A 17,783-nucleotide genomic window follows, 5' to 3' on the forward strand; every position below is an offset into this window, starting at 1 on the left:
CCTCTATAAAGAAAACTATGAAATCCTCAGAAAGGAAATAGCAGAGGATATTAACAAATGGAAGAACATACCATGCTCATGGATGTGAAGAATCAACATTGTTAAAATGTCTACACTTCCCAAAGCAATCTACCTATTCAATGCCATTCCTATCAAAATACCAACATCGTACTTTCAAGATTTGGAAAAAATGATCCTGCGTTTTGTATGGAACAGGAAAAAAACCCGTATAGCTAAGGCAGTTCTTAGTAACAAAAATAAAGCTGGGGGCATTAGCATACCAGATTTTAGTCTGTACTACAAAGCCATAGTGCTCAAGACAGCATGGTACTGGCACAAAAACAGAGACATAGACACTTGGAATCGAATGGAAAACCAAGAAATGAAACTAACAGCTTTCAACCACCTAATCTTCGATAAACCAAACAAGAACATACCCTGGGGGAAAGACTCCTTATTCAATAAATGGTGTTGGGAGAACTGGATGTCTACATGTAAAAGACTGAAACTGGACCCACACCTTTCCCCACTCACAAAAATTGATTCAAGATGCATAAAGGACTTAAATTTAAGGCATGAAACAATAAAAATCCTCCAAGAAAGCATAGGAAAAACACTGGAAGATATTGGCCTGGGGAAAGACTTCATGAAGAAGACTGCCATGGCAATTGCAACAACAACAAAAATAAACAAATGGGACTTCATTAAACTGAAAAGCTTCTGTACAGCTAAGGAGACAATAACCAAAGCAAAGAGACAACCTACACAATGGGAAAGGATATTTGCATATTTTCAATCAGACAAAAGCTTGATAACTGGGATCTATCGAGAACTCAAATTAATCCACATGAAAAAAGCCAACAATCCCATATATGAATGGGCAAGAGAGATGAATAGAACCTTCTCTAAAGATGACAGACGAATGGCTAACAAACACATGAAAAAATGTTCATCATCTCTATATATTAGAGAAATGCAAATCAAAACAACCTTGAGATACCATCTAACCCCAGTGAGAATGGCCCACATCACAAAATCTCAAAACTGCAGATGCTGGCGTGGATGTGGAGAGAAGGGAACACTTTTACACTGCTGGTGGGACTGCAAGCTAGTACAACCTTTCTGGAAGGAAGTATGGAGAAACCTCAAAGCACTCAAGCTAGACCTCCCATTTGATCCTGCAATCCCACTACTGGGCATCTACCCAGAAAGAAAAAAAATCCTTTTATCATAAGGACACTTGTACTAGACTGTTTATTGCAGCTCAATTTATAATCACTAAAATGTGGAAACAGCCTAAATGCCCACCAACCCAGGAATGGATTAACAAGCTGTGGTATATGTATACCATGGAATACTATTCAGCTATTAAAAAAAAATGGAGACTTTACATCCTTCGTATTAACCTGGATGGAAGTGGAAGACATTATTCTTAGTAAAGCATCACAAGAATGGAGAAGCTTGAATCCTATGTACTCAATTTTGATATGAGGACAATTAATGACAATTAAGGTTATGGGGGGGAAGCAGAAAGAGGGACGGGGGAGGGGGGTGGGGCCTGGTGTGTGTCACACTTTATGGGGGCAAGACATGATTGCAAGAGGGACTTTACCTAACAATTGCAATCAGTGTAACCTGTCTTATTGTACCCTCAATGAATCCCCAACAATAAAAAGAAAAAAAAAAACTAATAATGTAAATCTGCAAAGATGAATATGACTTAAAGCACAATTCTTTATAGCTCTTAAAAAAATCCCAGCAGAGTGATGTGTTTTAATTATGAAAGTATTATTCCCTAATGAAAGTTTGTATAATGGTTTAAGAAATTAAAAACAAGACATCATTAAATATCTTCTTTATGAAGTGATTTTAGAAGACAAAAAAATAAAAGTAAGAAATTAATAGTAGTAGAACTAAAATTCTATATGTCATACCTTTTAACACATCTTAAACTAGTAATAGGCATAGTCTAAAGTATTAGCCTGAAAACATCAAAAAACATCTTTTTTTTGAGACAGTCTGAAGCTGTCGCCCTGGGTAGAGTACCATGGCATCACAGCTCACAGCAACCTCAAAACTCTTGGGCTTAAGTGATTCTCTAGCCTCAGCCTCCCAAGCAGCTAAGACCACAGGCGCCTACCACAACACCCGGCTATTTTTTTTTTGTTGTTGCAGTTGTCGTGGTTTTGCAGGCTCAGGCCAGGCTTGAACCTGCCTGCCTCAGTGTATGTGGTTGGCGCCCTACTCACTGTGCTATGGGTACCGAGCCATGAAAACATAATTTTTATCTATGCAAACCTTTTAATACAGCAGTTCTCAACCTGTGGGCCGCAACCCCTTTTGAACAATGAAAATACGTTGCAGCATTAGGAAGGCTAAAGCACCTTCCTGGTTGAGAACCACTGTTTTAATACATCTTAAACTAGTAATAGGCATAGTCTGAAAAATTAGCCGACATAATTTTTATCCTGAACATATATTAATATATATGTAAGTCTTGATCTGCAAACTGTCCTTAAGTTGTAAGTGATGGGAATCATTTTTTTAAATGGTACAATTGACAGGTCATTAAATTGACACTATTAATTGTGACAACCTATAAATCCTCGTTAGACACAGGGAAAGATCCAAGCCCAGAATACATCCTTTGAAATCCTTTATTTGTTGTAATGCTTCATTCATTTTTAAACAATTGAACTTTTAGAAGAAATAGGACTGCAAAGAGACAACGATTAAAATAAATTTGCAAATCCTAAATTTACCATTTCTTGGGGTCAAACATTTACATTAGAAGAGAGGTAGCCAAATTAAAAGACTGTGAGTACAAATGTGTTAGCACCAAGATGTTGAGCAATTTTTTTCACTCCTTTTCTAGGAGTTCCAGAATATTATGCTGTGGTCAGCTACTGCCTAAGGCTAACATATGAGGAAATCACTTATAAAATTAAAGCATGCATTACATTGGGAATCACCATACTAGACATGTGCACAAAAAGAGGACTTTTGGGGAGCCTGTTGAAATGGTTTACTTATTTTATAACCAAGTAAAAATTTAAGAGATATTTAACAAAAAAAAAAGCTAAATGGATCCTTTCCTTAAGCTAAATTTATCTTGAGTATAACAATTTTAACTTATTGTGATATTAGAGCTCTTTTAGAATAAAACACACACATTTTACAAGACCTAACTAAGATTCCTATTTAGAAACTGAAGAAGTAGATGGATAATTTTAGTAGGTCTCTCTAAAGCTCTAAAGATACAGGAACAGACCTGAACCTGTGGACAGGGTGGAGATGAAATTATCTTGTTAAAATATAAGCCATCTTACTAATAAAGGGAAATCGGTCTCATCCAAAAATAAAATAAAATATATCACATTAAGAATGTGCTAGGAAGAAGACCAGAAGACACCACTGGGAATTGCAGCAGCAACAAAAATAAACAAATGAGATCTGATCAAGTTAAAAAGGTTTTGCACAGCTAAGGACACAATCCACAAAGCAAAAAGAGCACCTTCCAAATGGAAGAAGATATTTGCATGCTATGAATCTAACAGATCTAGAATCTAATAAACTCAAGTGTATCAACAGGAAAAGAGCAAACAACCCCATTAAAAACTGGACAAGAGATATAAATAGAAGTTTCTCTCGTAAGGACAGAAGAATGGCCAATAAACACATGAAAAAATGCTCATCATGCCTAATTATCACAGAAATGCAAATCAAAACCATTCTGACATATTACCTAACCCCAGTGAGAATGGCCCACATCACAAGGTCCCAAAGCAACAATTGTTGGCATGGGTACAGAGACAAGAACCACTCATGCCCTGTTGGTAGGACTGCAAACTAGTACAGTCTTTTTGGAAAGAAGTATGGAGATTCTTCAAAGAACTAAAAGTTAACCTACCATTTGACCCTCCAATCCCACTACTAGGCATTTACCCAAATGAGGAAAAGACATTTTACCACAAGGACATTTGCACTAGAATGTTCATAGCAGCTCAGTTCACAATCACAAAGATTTGGAAACAACCCAAGCCCCTATCACACATGAAAGGATTAATAAACTATAGTATATGTATACCATGGAATACTGTTAAACCATAAAAAAGATGAGATTTTGCATACTTTGTAACAACCAGGATGGATTTGGAGAACACTCTAAGTAAAGTGTTACAAAACTGGAAAAACAAGCATCACACATACTGAATACCAATCCACATGAGAGAAAAACTCAATTATATTCAAGATGGGGGCAAGGGGTACAGTAGATTCTCACCCAGTGGGTACAAGGCATGGATATATGGCACACTCCTGGGTGCAGGACATAGCTACAACTTCAACTTTAACCTTACATGCTTAAATTATATAGCCTAATGGTTTGTGCCCTCATATAAATCTGAAATTTTAAAAAAGAATGTGCTAGGAGCAAAGTGTCTACTTGAAAAAAATCTTATTCATCACAGAAATAAAGTACAAAATATGACAAAACATAAAAGAGCTAAGTCCTATTGAAAATATTAAAAGCAGACTCATTGGTGTACCAGCCTAATTAATCAGTATTGTTAAATTGCTATAAATTATTATAATTTATAGCAATATATATATATATACTATCATGAAAATTGTTTTAATGTGTTGAATTAATTCAATAGTGAGGAGCATCCTTCTCCAAATGCCCCTCCCCACCTCAGACACACACACACTATTACATTAAAATGCAATAAAGTCTATCTAAAAAGGACTGTCTATCGGGATGCTCCACTGCATATTTTAAGATGCCCAACATGTTCCAACTTACCCTGTATAATGGGTAAGGGTGGAGGCCATGAGACACACCTCTTACTATAGGTGGCAGGCTTGCCCTCCAGTCAAATAATTTTCAGCCTATTTATAAGGTGAGTAATGGCATTAAGAACCACAAGTTTGAGTTGTACCAAGTTTGAAACTTTCTGAAACATATTTTGTACTCAAGTTTTAAAGCTTGATTGAAACTTACCATTATTCAAACAAGCTATAATTTTTTAAAATCTCATCATTTTTCATAGTATTCTAAGGCAAATTTAAGAAGTATTTTGTCTCTAAAAATATTAATTCAGCCTTATAAACAGTCTCAGAAAGATAAAAATATATGCCAGTTGAGGAGCTAACCTATTATTATACCTCCATTAGTAAAGGTAGACTAGTTTAGATAAAAAATGAGGAAAAACCAGGATCCACTAAAACAATAGTCTATATTCAAATGGTAATTATAGATCTGCTTATAATTATGACAAATTTGATTGTTGTATATCATGAACAGAACCATGCAGCTAAACTGCAAATAAGAATGGTTTGATATAAACTATACTGTAAATAAGAATTTAAATTGACACAGGATATTTGATTCCAGAAGTCAGTTATAAATATTAGTAATATTAATGCAACTTAAATTCCATGAATGACTAATAATTATTCTTTTTATCACAAGCATATAAAATTTTTCTCAACCAAGGGTATTTTTAAAGCCTATCAGCAAAGCTAAGGCATTTAAGTCCAGATTATGTTCTGACTCTAGCATCATTCAATATTTAGATCACTTTGTAAAGGTCCTAACAGTGCTGTGCAACAAAACTTTTTGAGATGGAAATCTTCTATATCTGCATTGTCCAATATGATAACATGTGGCTACTGAGTACTTAAAATATGGGTAGTGCAACTAAGGAACTGAATTTTAATTTTATGTAATTATTCAAATAGTCACATGTGACTAATGGCTACATAGTAAATAGCACAACTTAGAAAGTTCAAAAGGTAAGGACCAATGTCCTGTTATATTAGGTCTAACTCTAGTCTGCTTGTTGTTTTCCATAAGCATGGTATTTAAAAATCACAAGAATAGTATGCCCAAAAGCCTTTTATCCTATGATCTCATATTTATTCAAAAATATCATTAAGTCTATGCAAGTAAACATTTAATAAAACAGATCCAAACAAAAAATATAATATGAAAAGACTTTTATTAGTGTTTATGTTAGTACAATTATACTGATTACTATTGATTAATGAGGCTCATGGCCTGTGTCTGTCTAGTTTTAGCTCTAGAATACCTAGAATTCAAACTCTGAAATATCCACTCCTAAGAAAATTCTGTGCATTACCTACCATAGTACAAGAATACCAATTACTACATAGTTTTCAGCTCCATTGGTTATAAACCCTCAAAAGCTTCTCAAATCATTTTACCTGACAGACATATTTGTTCTTCCATTTGCTTAGCACACACTGACTGTTTTCCATCAGCTCCTGAAGTACAACAGAAAAAGAGAGAGTGCAGTTGGCTACACATATCGTCATTATCAGTTAAAGTGCTTCTGATTTGCAAGCAAAAAAAGATCAACATGCCACACAAAGATGCAACTGTTTTGGAACTCCTCACTGGACAAAAGCAAAGCTATCATCACCATGAGAGCTGATCCTTTATGAAAATTAAAGCTGTTGAAAGATGTTTTAAAACAGATTTGTTTGTTGCCATTTTTGAAACTTTTTAAAAGATACCTCCAACTCTTTCAGTGAGTCTCGGAGTTTTTCTGGGCGTCTGTTTTTAAGCGTCCAAGGATAATCTCGTGCTGGCAAATAAAACATGTACTACAGTTAGTTAAACAAGATTTAAAAAGGAAACTCTGCTTAGCAGTGTGCCTTAGGAAGATTAAAATAAAACACCCCCATAATTGAGAGGAAGTGGGCTTCGTTTCTATCATCAAATGACAGCCTTTTGAAAGGCTTTGTCATAGGAACAGGATTTTTACCACAAAACAATCTCCCTAATCATAATTTTATGATGACAACCAATAAGGCTTAGAAAATCCCTGGGAAAGGTTGCTAGGCCTGTGAATCTAGTATTTAATGGTAAATGGCCCACTCTTTACCACTGAAGTAACTTTTTCATGTAAATAATTAAATGTTCAATCAAAATGAAATTTTGAATTCTGCAAATGGCATACTAAGATCTAAAAATTCCTGTGAGTAAATGAATAAAGTGAGAAAAGAAATGGAATACAAAAATGATATATAGAAAATGAAATTAAATGAAGCATTTTTAAAACTAAGGGAAAAAATTAAGAGAAATCTAAGTTTTAAAAATTAGGAACTAATAGTGCTCTTTTTAATTTAAAAGTCTTTTCTAAAATCTACACCACAATTCAATAGTGATAAGACTTAGTTTTGTTTTAAATAAATTTTTAAAAAGACAAATTATTTAGTAGAGTCACAATGTTAGCCTAAAACAAACTTAAAAATAGTTCTATTAAAAAGAATTAATAAAATGTTAAACTCAAATCTATTTTATCATAAAAATAAATTCATGTTTGGATTCTTTAATTAATAATTCTAAAGCATTATATTTATGTTGGTGTATATGTATATGCATATATATATAAGATAGTATATACAGATATTTAAATTTGAGTAGAATTATTATACATCTTATTTCAGCAAGTTAATTTAGTTCTATAAACATAATTTTGATGTGCAGAGAATATGTAAAAGTTTTAAAATCTGTGTTGCAGCTACTAATACACTATTTTTAAAAATTAAATATCAGTTCCACAATTTAAAACCAGAAAACAAGTGAGACTTTTGGTTCCAGCTATAGTCCAAATAAAATATGGAATTTTATTTAATTTTCAATAATAAAACTATATCACATTGTAGCTATATTATATATGCAACAATACTTGACAACAGAATAGATGAGAGTGAATAAAATGCTAACACTGATAATACAAATCTTATTTTCTTAAAATGAGTAAAATAAGTTAATAATTTAGACAAAGTATGAATAATTAAATGTGACTATAATAAATTAAGACTGGTACACTTATTTCAAATATATTAAATAGTATCTATATAGTTCATGAAGAAAGCTTATCTTTATATAAGCAGAGATCTTATCAAAATTGGAAATTATAAAGGCCCAACAAATATAATTCTTACATGTTTATGTACCTAAATAATGAGAATTTGTAATTATAAGAAATTTAGAGGGAATAATGTTTCTTATTTGTGCACAATGAATATTTTACAGTTTTATAATAATTCCAAAATTATATTAAGTAAGCTTACACTCTGCCAGCTTCTGTTTTTCTTCTAAGTTACCATGTTCTGTTGCTGGTATAACGGCAGAGGAGAGAAAGAAAGAAGGAAAAAACAGGAATTTATTTTAATTATAATACCTTATATTTTTAATATTATAGATGATTATATGCATTATTGAGATTAATAAACTATGCTAAACTCTCTAAAGGACAGTTTTTAAAATGCCATAATTAAGATGTTTTCCTTTCATAGAGATATTTTTTTAAATTTGTAGTGAAAAAGGCACAACAGGTAGGCCAATATCCTGAGCCTCCAATCTCATCAGATAGGGAAGAGAACTGCAACCAAGGCCAGAATAGAAGCTGCTTCTGTCTATCATCAGAACCGTGAAGTCAGCCTATTAACCACTAAGCTAAGCACACAGGATACTCACACAAGCCCACTTCAACACAGACCAAAACAGGAAGTAACTCTAGCTAGAAAGACCTTTTGGCCCATCATAAAACTTCTGGGATTAACAGGATTAATCAGATAAAGAAAATTGATCATTCACTCAGAAATGCCTATTTCAGATATCAGGTGAGGATCTGGGAGGCCAGCATGGGCGACCCATGCGTTAACAATGCCCTCTACTGGGACACCGATAAATAAACGTGACTAGACTGTCCTGTTATCAGCCTGATCAGCAGTAAAATCAGAATTTTCATGTTCTTCTACAGCATTTTCTCAATATTACTTTACTTTATATAGAATAGATAGGTATCAACCTCAGCATTTTTATAAAGTACTGAAGTGACTTTTAGATAAATTCTAGAATTTATCTAAAGCTCATAAAAAAACAGTTATTAATGGTCAGTATTTCACAGTTTAGAATATTTAGTTTATAAAAATTAGCTTAGTAGACGGCGGTGCCTGTGGCTCAGCGGGTAGGGCGCCGGTCCCATATGCCGGAGGTGGCGGGTTCAAACCCAGCCCCGGCCAAAAAAAAAAAAAAATTAGCTTAGTAGAATAGGTACTTTACCTGGTGTATCTTTCTTGTCATAATACTGGTAGATCCCGATGTCTCTATCTATAGAAAGGAAGAAATAACATTAAATTATATAACAAGTTCCAGAGAATAAGAAGCCACCCATACTATACAGGGGGAAGGGAGGAGGAGAACAGCAGACACAGTCTCCTTATGTTACTAGAAATAAAATGGCTCAAAAGCATCTGGAGATGGGTTCATCTCCAAAAACGCAAAAACTGCAAGTTTATCAATCTAATGAGAAAAGATTTATACAAAACTAGAATGGCATGAGGAAAAGATTAGTAAAGAACTGAAATCAAGAAAGACCAAGTTTTCGCTTTCACACTTCCTCTGATATTTTTCACAGGGCGCTACCAAAAGGAACTGCCACTAACTAATGCCAAATGAAATCAGTGGATGGAAGAAAATGCCCTAACTGTTGGATTCCAAGCTGTGGCTTTCTTTTCTCCAATTTAGCTTAAGAATCTATTTCCCATTTGGGGAAAATCTGCAGGAAAGAAAGGGAGGATTAGAGAAAGGTATGGATAAATTATTATCTGAAACTTGTTTAAATTCAAAAAGCCTTCTAAACCCATTCAAATCTGGACACTCTGCTGGGCTACTTAAGAAGCAAAGCTACACTTCCCAGATGTTAAGATTCATTTAACCAAAGAATCTGTTCTTGCTATTTAAATATAAGAGAACAAAATAATTTTGTCCTTTTTTCATCATATTTATGAAGAATGAAGTATTTTTTTCACTGAAGGAACATTTGTTTTCTTCATGCAAAATAATTCTCAGTTACTAACATTAAGAGTACACAACTGTTATTAAAGTAGAAGCAGTACAGGCTGCCCCCTAGTGACTGAATGCTCCAAACTTTCTCAAACTGAATAAAACTTCAAAAAAAATGTATTGCTGCTGTAATTTACTTTTCAAATATTTTTTCAAAATAGTCAATCGTGTGTTTATTTTATTCATCATGCTATTAGTTGATACATATAAAGAATGCAGTTTACTTCTACCAGTTAGATGGAAAATATCTAGTAAGGATTAATTGAGAAAAGTCATGAGTGGTACATCATGAGTGCTGGTAATATTAGATTTCTTGACCTGAGGGGTGATTTTATGGGTGTGTTCACCTTCTGATAATTCACAACATACTCTTATGATCTATGTATGTTATACTTCAATAAAATATATATTTTTAAATCTAAGAACCACAAGCATTATGTACACTGGCACTATTCTCTATAAAATTATTCCATCCTTGGGTGGCGCCTGTGGCTCAGTGGGCAGGGCACCAGCCCCATATACCGAGGATGATGGGTTCAAACCCAGCCCTGGCCAAACTGCAACAAAAAAATAGCCAGGCGTTGTGGTGGGTGCCTGTAGTCCCAGCTACTTGGAAGGCTGAGGCAAGAGAATCGCCTAAGCCCAGGAGTTGGAGGTTGCTGTGAGCTGTGTGACGCCATAGCACTCTACCAATGGCAATAAAGTGAGACTCTGTCTCTAAAAAAAAAAAAATCCCATCCTATAATTATGCCCATCAATCCATACATTCAAATATGTGCCACAACTCTAGAATAAAACTATGGAGATATTAAAGGACCCTGACTCATCAGAGCAGAACTGTCAAAACCCAAGCAAGATAAGGAAGGCATCCAGATAAGGAAAACTGCCCTACAAGAGTTTCCAGAGCTCAATGAGTTAAGACATTCACCCAGAGACTCCAGAAGTCCACATCTGGCTGGTATGTTAGAACCCTAGCAGAGTAAGGAAATTCTCACAGGGATATGGCCTGGTGTGGGTTATTAGAAGATGACCAAGGTGAAGAGGACATTCGCATAGACACCAACATGGTGTGTCAAAACTCACACAAGGTGAGAATGATATCCGTCCAGGGGAGGGAGTGGCCACACAGATATTAACTGAACCCTGTGGTGGTAGACTGAAGTACTAGTGAAAACTTATAGTTTCAATATATAGAGATAGATGGAGAAATGAAAGTAGATTTAAACATGAGTGAATATGGAGCCAGGTGTGGTAGCTCACATCTATAACCCCAGCTACTCAGAAGACTCAGGCAGGAGGACTGCCTGAGCCCAAGCATTTGAGACCAGCCCAAGATCCTATATCTAAACAAATATGAATATGTGTGTACACATACATACATACATTCATACATACATATTTTCCTTAAGCTCTGTCCACAGAGGGCCTAGGAAATACTTCAATAGCAACAAGTACACATGAAGCACAACTTGGCTTCTAGACACCCTTCTCCTCTAAAAGGAACCAAGCTCCTTAGAGAAGTGGCTGATTCCAAGGCTATGAAAAGGAAAGCATAACATAATCCTGGAATATCTGTTGGGTCAAAAAGAATGCAAGTGCTCAAATGTTGACAGAGACATGTCAAAAAGACACAGAACCAGCTTGAAGAGGGTCCTCTGGCAACATCAGGGACAACTTAAACATCAAAATGATTATAGTAATAGATTATAATAACTGAATAAAATATGAAACTTGGGTCCATAGAGATAAAATAAACAGAAAATAAAATTTACATAATTTGAAGATACCTCTTATAAAACACTTATTAATCACAAAGGAGAAAGTAACTTTGTAGTAGAGAAGCCTAGCAGACACGATCTCAATCAAGTAATAACAAAACCATCAGAAAAGGGACATTCAAAATGTGAATCACTGAGAACACAGCACCACTTCTGAGATATTCCCACCACACACGCATAACCTGAATCTAATTGTGAGGAAATTTCAAATACAAACAAATTTAGGAACACCCTACATAATAACTGGTCTAAAATGTTATGGTAATGAACGTTTAAAAAAAAAAGTATGAAAGATCTGTTCCTGAAAGAAGGACTAAAGAGAAATGACAACTAAATATAACATATGACTATAAACAAATCCCTCTACTAAAATAGGACATCTGATGAATGGGTCAATTTAGACTAAAGTACATCATTGTTAATTTCCTGATTTTGTGACTATATAATGGTGATGCAGGACAAAATCTCTTTTGTAAAAAATACAAACTAATGTATTTGGAGTTGATAAGGCATCAAGTTACAACTTACTCTCAAATTGTTCAAGAAAAATAAATTCTTTGTACTGACAATTTTTCTGTTAAGTTTGTGATTATTTCAAAAATTAAAAAAATACTTTTAAATGTCAAACGTAAGGAAAGCATTACTAACTGCATCCAGATGACACGGAAGGCTTGCAGAGTGACTTATTAAAGCTGAGCCCTAAAGAAGTAGGGTTTCATACGGGCTCAAAGAGAAGAATGTTCCTAACAGAGAACAGATAGGCCCTACTAAAGACTCAGAGTGGCTGAAGACCATAACCTTCCCCACAGGGCCACTTTGCACCACTACTGAATCCTTCTCTAAAAACCATTCACTGCTTCAGAATAGAAACAGAAGGGACAAAAAACTATAGGACACAGAGAGGGGCAGCAAAGGAGTGTGCTGGGCATGTAACAGAAGACAAGGAATGAAAGGAAATCAAGATAGAATAGATCAGATTTCCAACCACGAGGTCTAAGCTGGGTAGGAAGAGAAGAGAAGAGGGTCCCAATGGGCTAGGAGAATATCAAAGTATTAAAAGATTGGTGAAACCTAGATATAAGAGAATAAGGGAATAAGATGTAAAACAGGCAATTTTGACTAGAAAATACTTCAATGAAAAATCCTCATCAGCAGTGAAATAAGTTCACTTCCTTTGTGGATTTTTTTTTTTCTGAGAAATTTTTCTTGTACACGTTTGAGTTTTGAAGTTTTTATGTGACATATTTTTATAATAACTTCCAAGAGAGCTGTATAATTTCATATGGTTCTTGAAGCTTCTGTGTTTTGTTTATTGTTTCATGGATTTAGGATCTTTGCTTAGGTCTCCGTTGCACTTTTTTCCACCTTCCTACATTATCTCTATTTCTTCAGAGATCCTTTCACCAATTTGTTTGTCTTGTTTTCTTTCCAGTTTCAGAAAGAAATCACCTCAAATATTTGGTGATCCTTAGCTTTCTGCTCATATTTAGAAACAAGGCACTAGAAAGCTGATTGGAAACCCCGAGTACAAAAATAGAGCTTGCCAACTGATGGGCTTCATTGATCGGCCAGGGACTAGGGTGTTTCAAATGTCAATGTAAATAATAGGTCTTCTATTGGGGGCCATGCAGCTGCTTCAGAGAGGAATCTATCAAGCACCTTTTTTCTTGGAAAGTGTACAAATGGGTATGACATTCTTAGAAGTGGGAGTAAAAGGACCTCACCCACCAGTATTTAGGCTACCATTTCATCCCTGTTTTCTGTTCAGCAGTTCTTCCACTGTTTTTCCCAAGGTTAGAGAGCCTCCCTAATTAAATATTTCCATAACATGAAAGGTGTCCCACAACTTCTTTTGCAGACTTTCAATTCTCTTTGTTATTACTCTCATGCCATATTCTCATCTTCTGTTAATATATGGCTCTTCTGGCTCAGCACCTGTAGCTCAGCAGCTAGGGCACCAGTCACATACACCAAACCTGACAGGTTCAAACCCAGCCTGGGCCTGCTAAACAACAGTGACAATTACAAACAAAAAATAGCCGGGCATTGTGGTGGGCACCTATAGTCCCAGCTACTTGGGAGGCTGAGGCAAGAGAATCACTTAAGCCTAAGAGTTTGAGGTTGCTGTGAGCTATGATGCTACAGCACTCTATGGAGGGTGACATAGTGAGACTCTGTCTCAAAATATATATATATATATATATATATGTATATGGCTCTTCAAATTTCTGTTACTTTTCAGAGCTTTGAGATACAATACAAATTGCCTGTCATTGGAATTCACTTCTATAAGCAACTGATATTCAGATTTTTTCAGCTCTGCTAATTCTTCCATCCTTTCCATCTTCCAAATATTGCCTAATTGCAGTTATCCCCTCTCCTTTTCTCTTATTCCTTATAGGTTTATGCCCTCTTTATTTTAATTCATTTACTCTCGTTTTATAAGAGTTTTAGGAGGAAGCAAATGTGTATTAAATCCTCTTTGTTTAATGAAAGTTCTGTCCTTATACATTTTTAAGTAAATAATAAAAAGATTACATTCATTATAACTATATATTTTGATATAAAGAAATAATACTTTGCAAGGTAAACCATTTCCTTAGTAATGATGCTAAAGATATATAAATAATAGTACCCTCCTAAATACAACTGTTGCTTTGGATAATTAAAGAAGAAAAATTTTTTAAAAAATGTTTCCTGATGAAATACACTTATCCTGTAATGTTAATAAGCAATGTTAAAACACACTTATATTATTCCCTCTCAAGAAATGTGAAATACAAAGAACATGAAAATAATTACTCATCTTGGCTATATATTTGAAATGTTATTTTAATATCTAATAGAAATGCCTTTACCATTAGCTAGCCTGTAAATATTTATGAATGTAAATCTGTTATTATGTTAATAATCCCAGAAAAAAATTAAACGTGTATATCTTTTTTTTTTTTTTTTGTAGAGACAGAGTCTCACTGTACCGCCCTTGGGTAGAGTGCCGTGGCGTCACATGGCTCACAGCAACCTCTAACTCTTGGGCTTACACGATTCTCTTGCCTCAGCCTCCCGAGCAGCTGGGACTACAGGCGCCCACCACAACACCCGGCTATTTTTTTGTTTTTGTTGCAGTTTGGCCGGGGCTGGGTTTGAACCCACCACCTTCGGCATATGGGGCCGGCGCCCTACTCACTGAGCCACAGGTGCCGCTCAACATGTGTATATCTTAAAAGGAAACAAATACTGAATCATTAAAATTATTTTCCAAAGCTAACAATCTAACTAAGCTGGAAAAAAAAATAAGAATAATTAAAAGCAATGTTTTCCAAAAACCAATTTTTCATTAAGAACAAAGAAAAGAATACAACTCTAGCTGGAAAATCTAGGCTCTAATTTTTGCTAGTACTTACTTATAATGTTGTAACATACTTGAAAAATATTGAAATTAATCTAGAGCTCATTTACCCCCAATGTGTAAGGTATTCTTCAAAGACCACAGGTGCAGTTCAGTCAAGCAGAAAGACATCTGATGGCAGAACAGGAATCTATGTTCTGTTTAAAAAATAATTAAGAAGAGGTGCCAATTAATTATTGTCTATTGCCAATAAAACCAAGATCCCTTAGAAACATTAAAAATAATCATTTTCCACTACTAATATTTGAGATATAGACCATTAGAATAAATATACTTTAATATATCCTTGGTTAACCATCCAGAAATAAACTCTAGAAAAAGGAAAAATACACTTCTTTTCCTGGATTTAGTATGTCATCACATTGAGAAATGTGGTAAGAAGAATATATTTAGTATTTAGGTTTTCAATAGCATATGCTTGGTTAAGCTCTGAGTATATTCAGAGTTATTTAGTATTTAAGCATTTTTTAAAGTTTTATTTTTAAGGAAAAGAAATGTCTGTTAGGTAGTTATTAAGGACAAACACGTTTTTTGGTCCTTTTTTTAATTTTAATTTTTACATATACATGTGTTAATTAGGTTTTAATTATAATATTTTTATATTATAATTTTAATATATAAGCAAATATTTAAAATCTCCAACATTTGTAGCTCACATACAAACAGGCTAATTAAAGTGGAATTTGCAAGGTAAATGGTATACAGTTATTACTATAAGAAACACAATTACTTAAAAGTAAACTGTATGAAATCACATTACCATTCAAGTTAGTTTGTTAATCTGCATGTTATGATAGATCCAGATATTCTATTCTAACTGCATTTTTTAAAAAACCAAGATAGTAAAAATATACCTCCTATGTTTCCCCCCATTTTTATGGAAGGGGCTGGTGAAGGATTCTATTAATTTTTTTTTAATCAAGTAAAACCTCATCAATCTAGATTGATTGGAAGAAGGCAGTTCTGCATCAGGAAAAAAGTCAACATTTTACAAATATTTGAAAGGAATTTTTATAACTTTCAAATGTTTGCTTGGGAATACATATGGTAGTATGTTACATGTATGCTAGAATATATATTAGAAAAACATATAGTAACTTGAGCTACAGACATTTTATTTATTAAAAACATAAATACTCTTTCCAACAAACTTTTAAATAACAAAGAAATTTTAAAAATATTTTAACACATTTTTCAATGGAGAAAAAAGCTTTCAGCTTCTTTAACATTAGGAGTGAACAAAAATATTTCTGACACTTCCCATTAGTGATAACCCAAAATAATTTTTGACATAAGACAAACTTCCTTGCCCTTCCTTCACCTTTACATTTGACTTCAAGGCACTTACAAACATCAAAAAACAGATGCATGTTCAACTAACAAGCATTGAAATGGCAGAGTGAAAAATATAGCAGCACAGAAGAGAAGCCCAATGCTGCCTAAACAGCTGGCCTGTGAGAAAGCTACAGAGAAGTAGTGAAATGTTAATGGGTCTTCAAATTAAGCATAGGATTTTACCAGTTAGATGATGATAGTGATGATGATGATGATGATGATGAAGAAAATTATGACAATAACAACAGGTAATACTAAACACTTACTTGTTCTAAACATTTTATGTATTTTTTGTTTGTTTTTGGTGAGACAAAGTCTTCCTCTGTTGCCCCCAGAACTGGAATGATGCAGTGGCATGATTAGAACTCACTGCAATCTCCAATTCCTAAACTCAGGCAATCCTGGCTCATCAACTTGAGTAGGTAAGACCACAGATACACACCACCATGCCTGGCTAATTTTTTCACAGTAGAGATGGGATCTCGCTGTGTTGCCCAGCCTGGTCTTGAATTTTAGGGCTCAAGTGATCCTTCAGCCTTGGCCTCCCCAAGTGCTGAGATTATAAACATGAGCCACCACACCCAGCCTGTATTAACTCATTTAATCTTCATAGCTACTCTTTGAGGTAGTATCATCATTACTCTTACAAAGAGGAAAGTGAAGTACAGAGAGATCTCACAACCAACAAGTAAAAGAGATAAGCTTTGAAACTCTGCACACTAGCTCCAGAGTCTGCTCACAATTACAATACTCTATTGTATGGGGGCATAAAGATACAGGAACAAACCTAGACAGTTGTTTGAGTAAAAGGATAGGATGTTCCACGGATGGCAATAGGTCAAGGTGCATGGTTGGTAATGATGGAAAGATGAAAAGGGTAACAAAGAAACCGGTTATACCAATCATAAATTTTAGATTGCTCTGAATTCTCTCTTTACATCTCTTACTCTCTCATTAAAATACGAGAGTAAGAGATGAAACAAAGGACCTCTGGATCCCCAAATCTGCTCTCTGGCTGCTACTATACACATACACAAGTGCAGATTCGAAGAGCTAGTGGACTGCATTACTAGGAGAGAGGGTGCAATTCATTTTCAGCAAGCAGCAGAGAAAGGGGAATATTAAGAATGTTAATAATTTTTCAATTCAATTGAATATTATCTTTCAGAGTTTTCACTTTGGAAGTGACTCTAGTGAGCCCCACCACTACCCAAAATGTTTCCAAATTCTTTGGAATTACTTTCAGTTCGTTTTATGAGGCTTAGTAACTTTAGATTTTTTAAAAACTAAAATACTTAACTGTATTAGGATAAGTAAATCCAGGCTTTTCATTTAGAGAATGTTTATTTAAAACAACTGGTTAATTAATTAAATAAGT

The 17,783-nt window shown here is 34.5% G+C and overlaps 1 protein-coding gene across 4 annotated transcripts in view; it reads right to left on the reverse strand.

Annotated features, from left to right (window-relative positions):
* The window catches only part of WDPCP (WD repeat containing planar cell polarity effector), a 495,763-nt gene that overhangs the window by 373,104 nt on the left and 104,876 nt on the right, over window positions 1–17,783 (reverse strand). For 3 of the 4 annotated variants that reach the window (XM_053586756.1, XM_053586755.1, XM_053586758.1), the window contains 5 exons: window positions 15,121–15,207; window positions 9,101–9,148; window positions 8,107–8,151; window positions 6,541–6,611; window positions 6,229–6,288 (listed from right to left, as the gene is read on the reverse strand). In XM_053586756.1, the coding sequence (XP_053442731.1) occupies window positions 6,229–6,288; window positions 6,541–6,611; window positions 8,107–8,151; window positions 9,101–9,148; window positions 15,121–15,181 (285 nt within the window). In that variant the 5' untranslated portion in view covers window positions 15,182–15,207. The remainder of the gene's footprint in view (window positions 1–6,228; window positions 6,289–6,540; window positions 6,612–8,106; window positions 8,152–9,100; window positions 9,149–15,120; window positions 15,208–17,783) is intronic. The other variant, XM_053586757.1, reaches the window with a different exon arrangement.

This window comes from Nycticebus coucang, chromosome 4 (assembly GCF_027406575.1).
Source record: "Nycticebus coucang isolate mNycCou1 chromosome 4, mNycCou1.pri, whole genome shotgun sequence".
In the NCBI taxonomy this organism is placed as follows: Eukaryota; Metazoa; Chordata; class Mammalia; order Primates; family Lorisidae; genus Nycticebus; species Nycticebus coucang.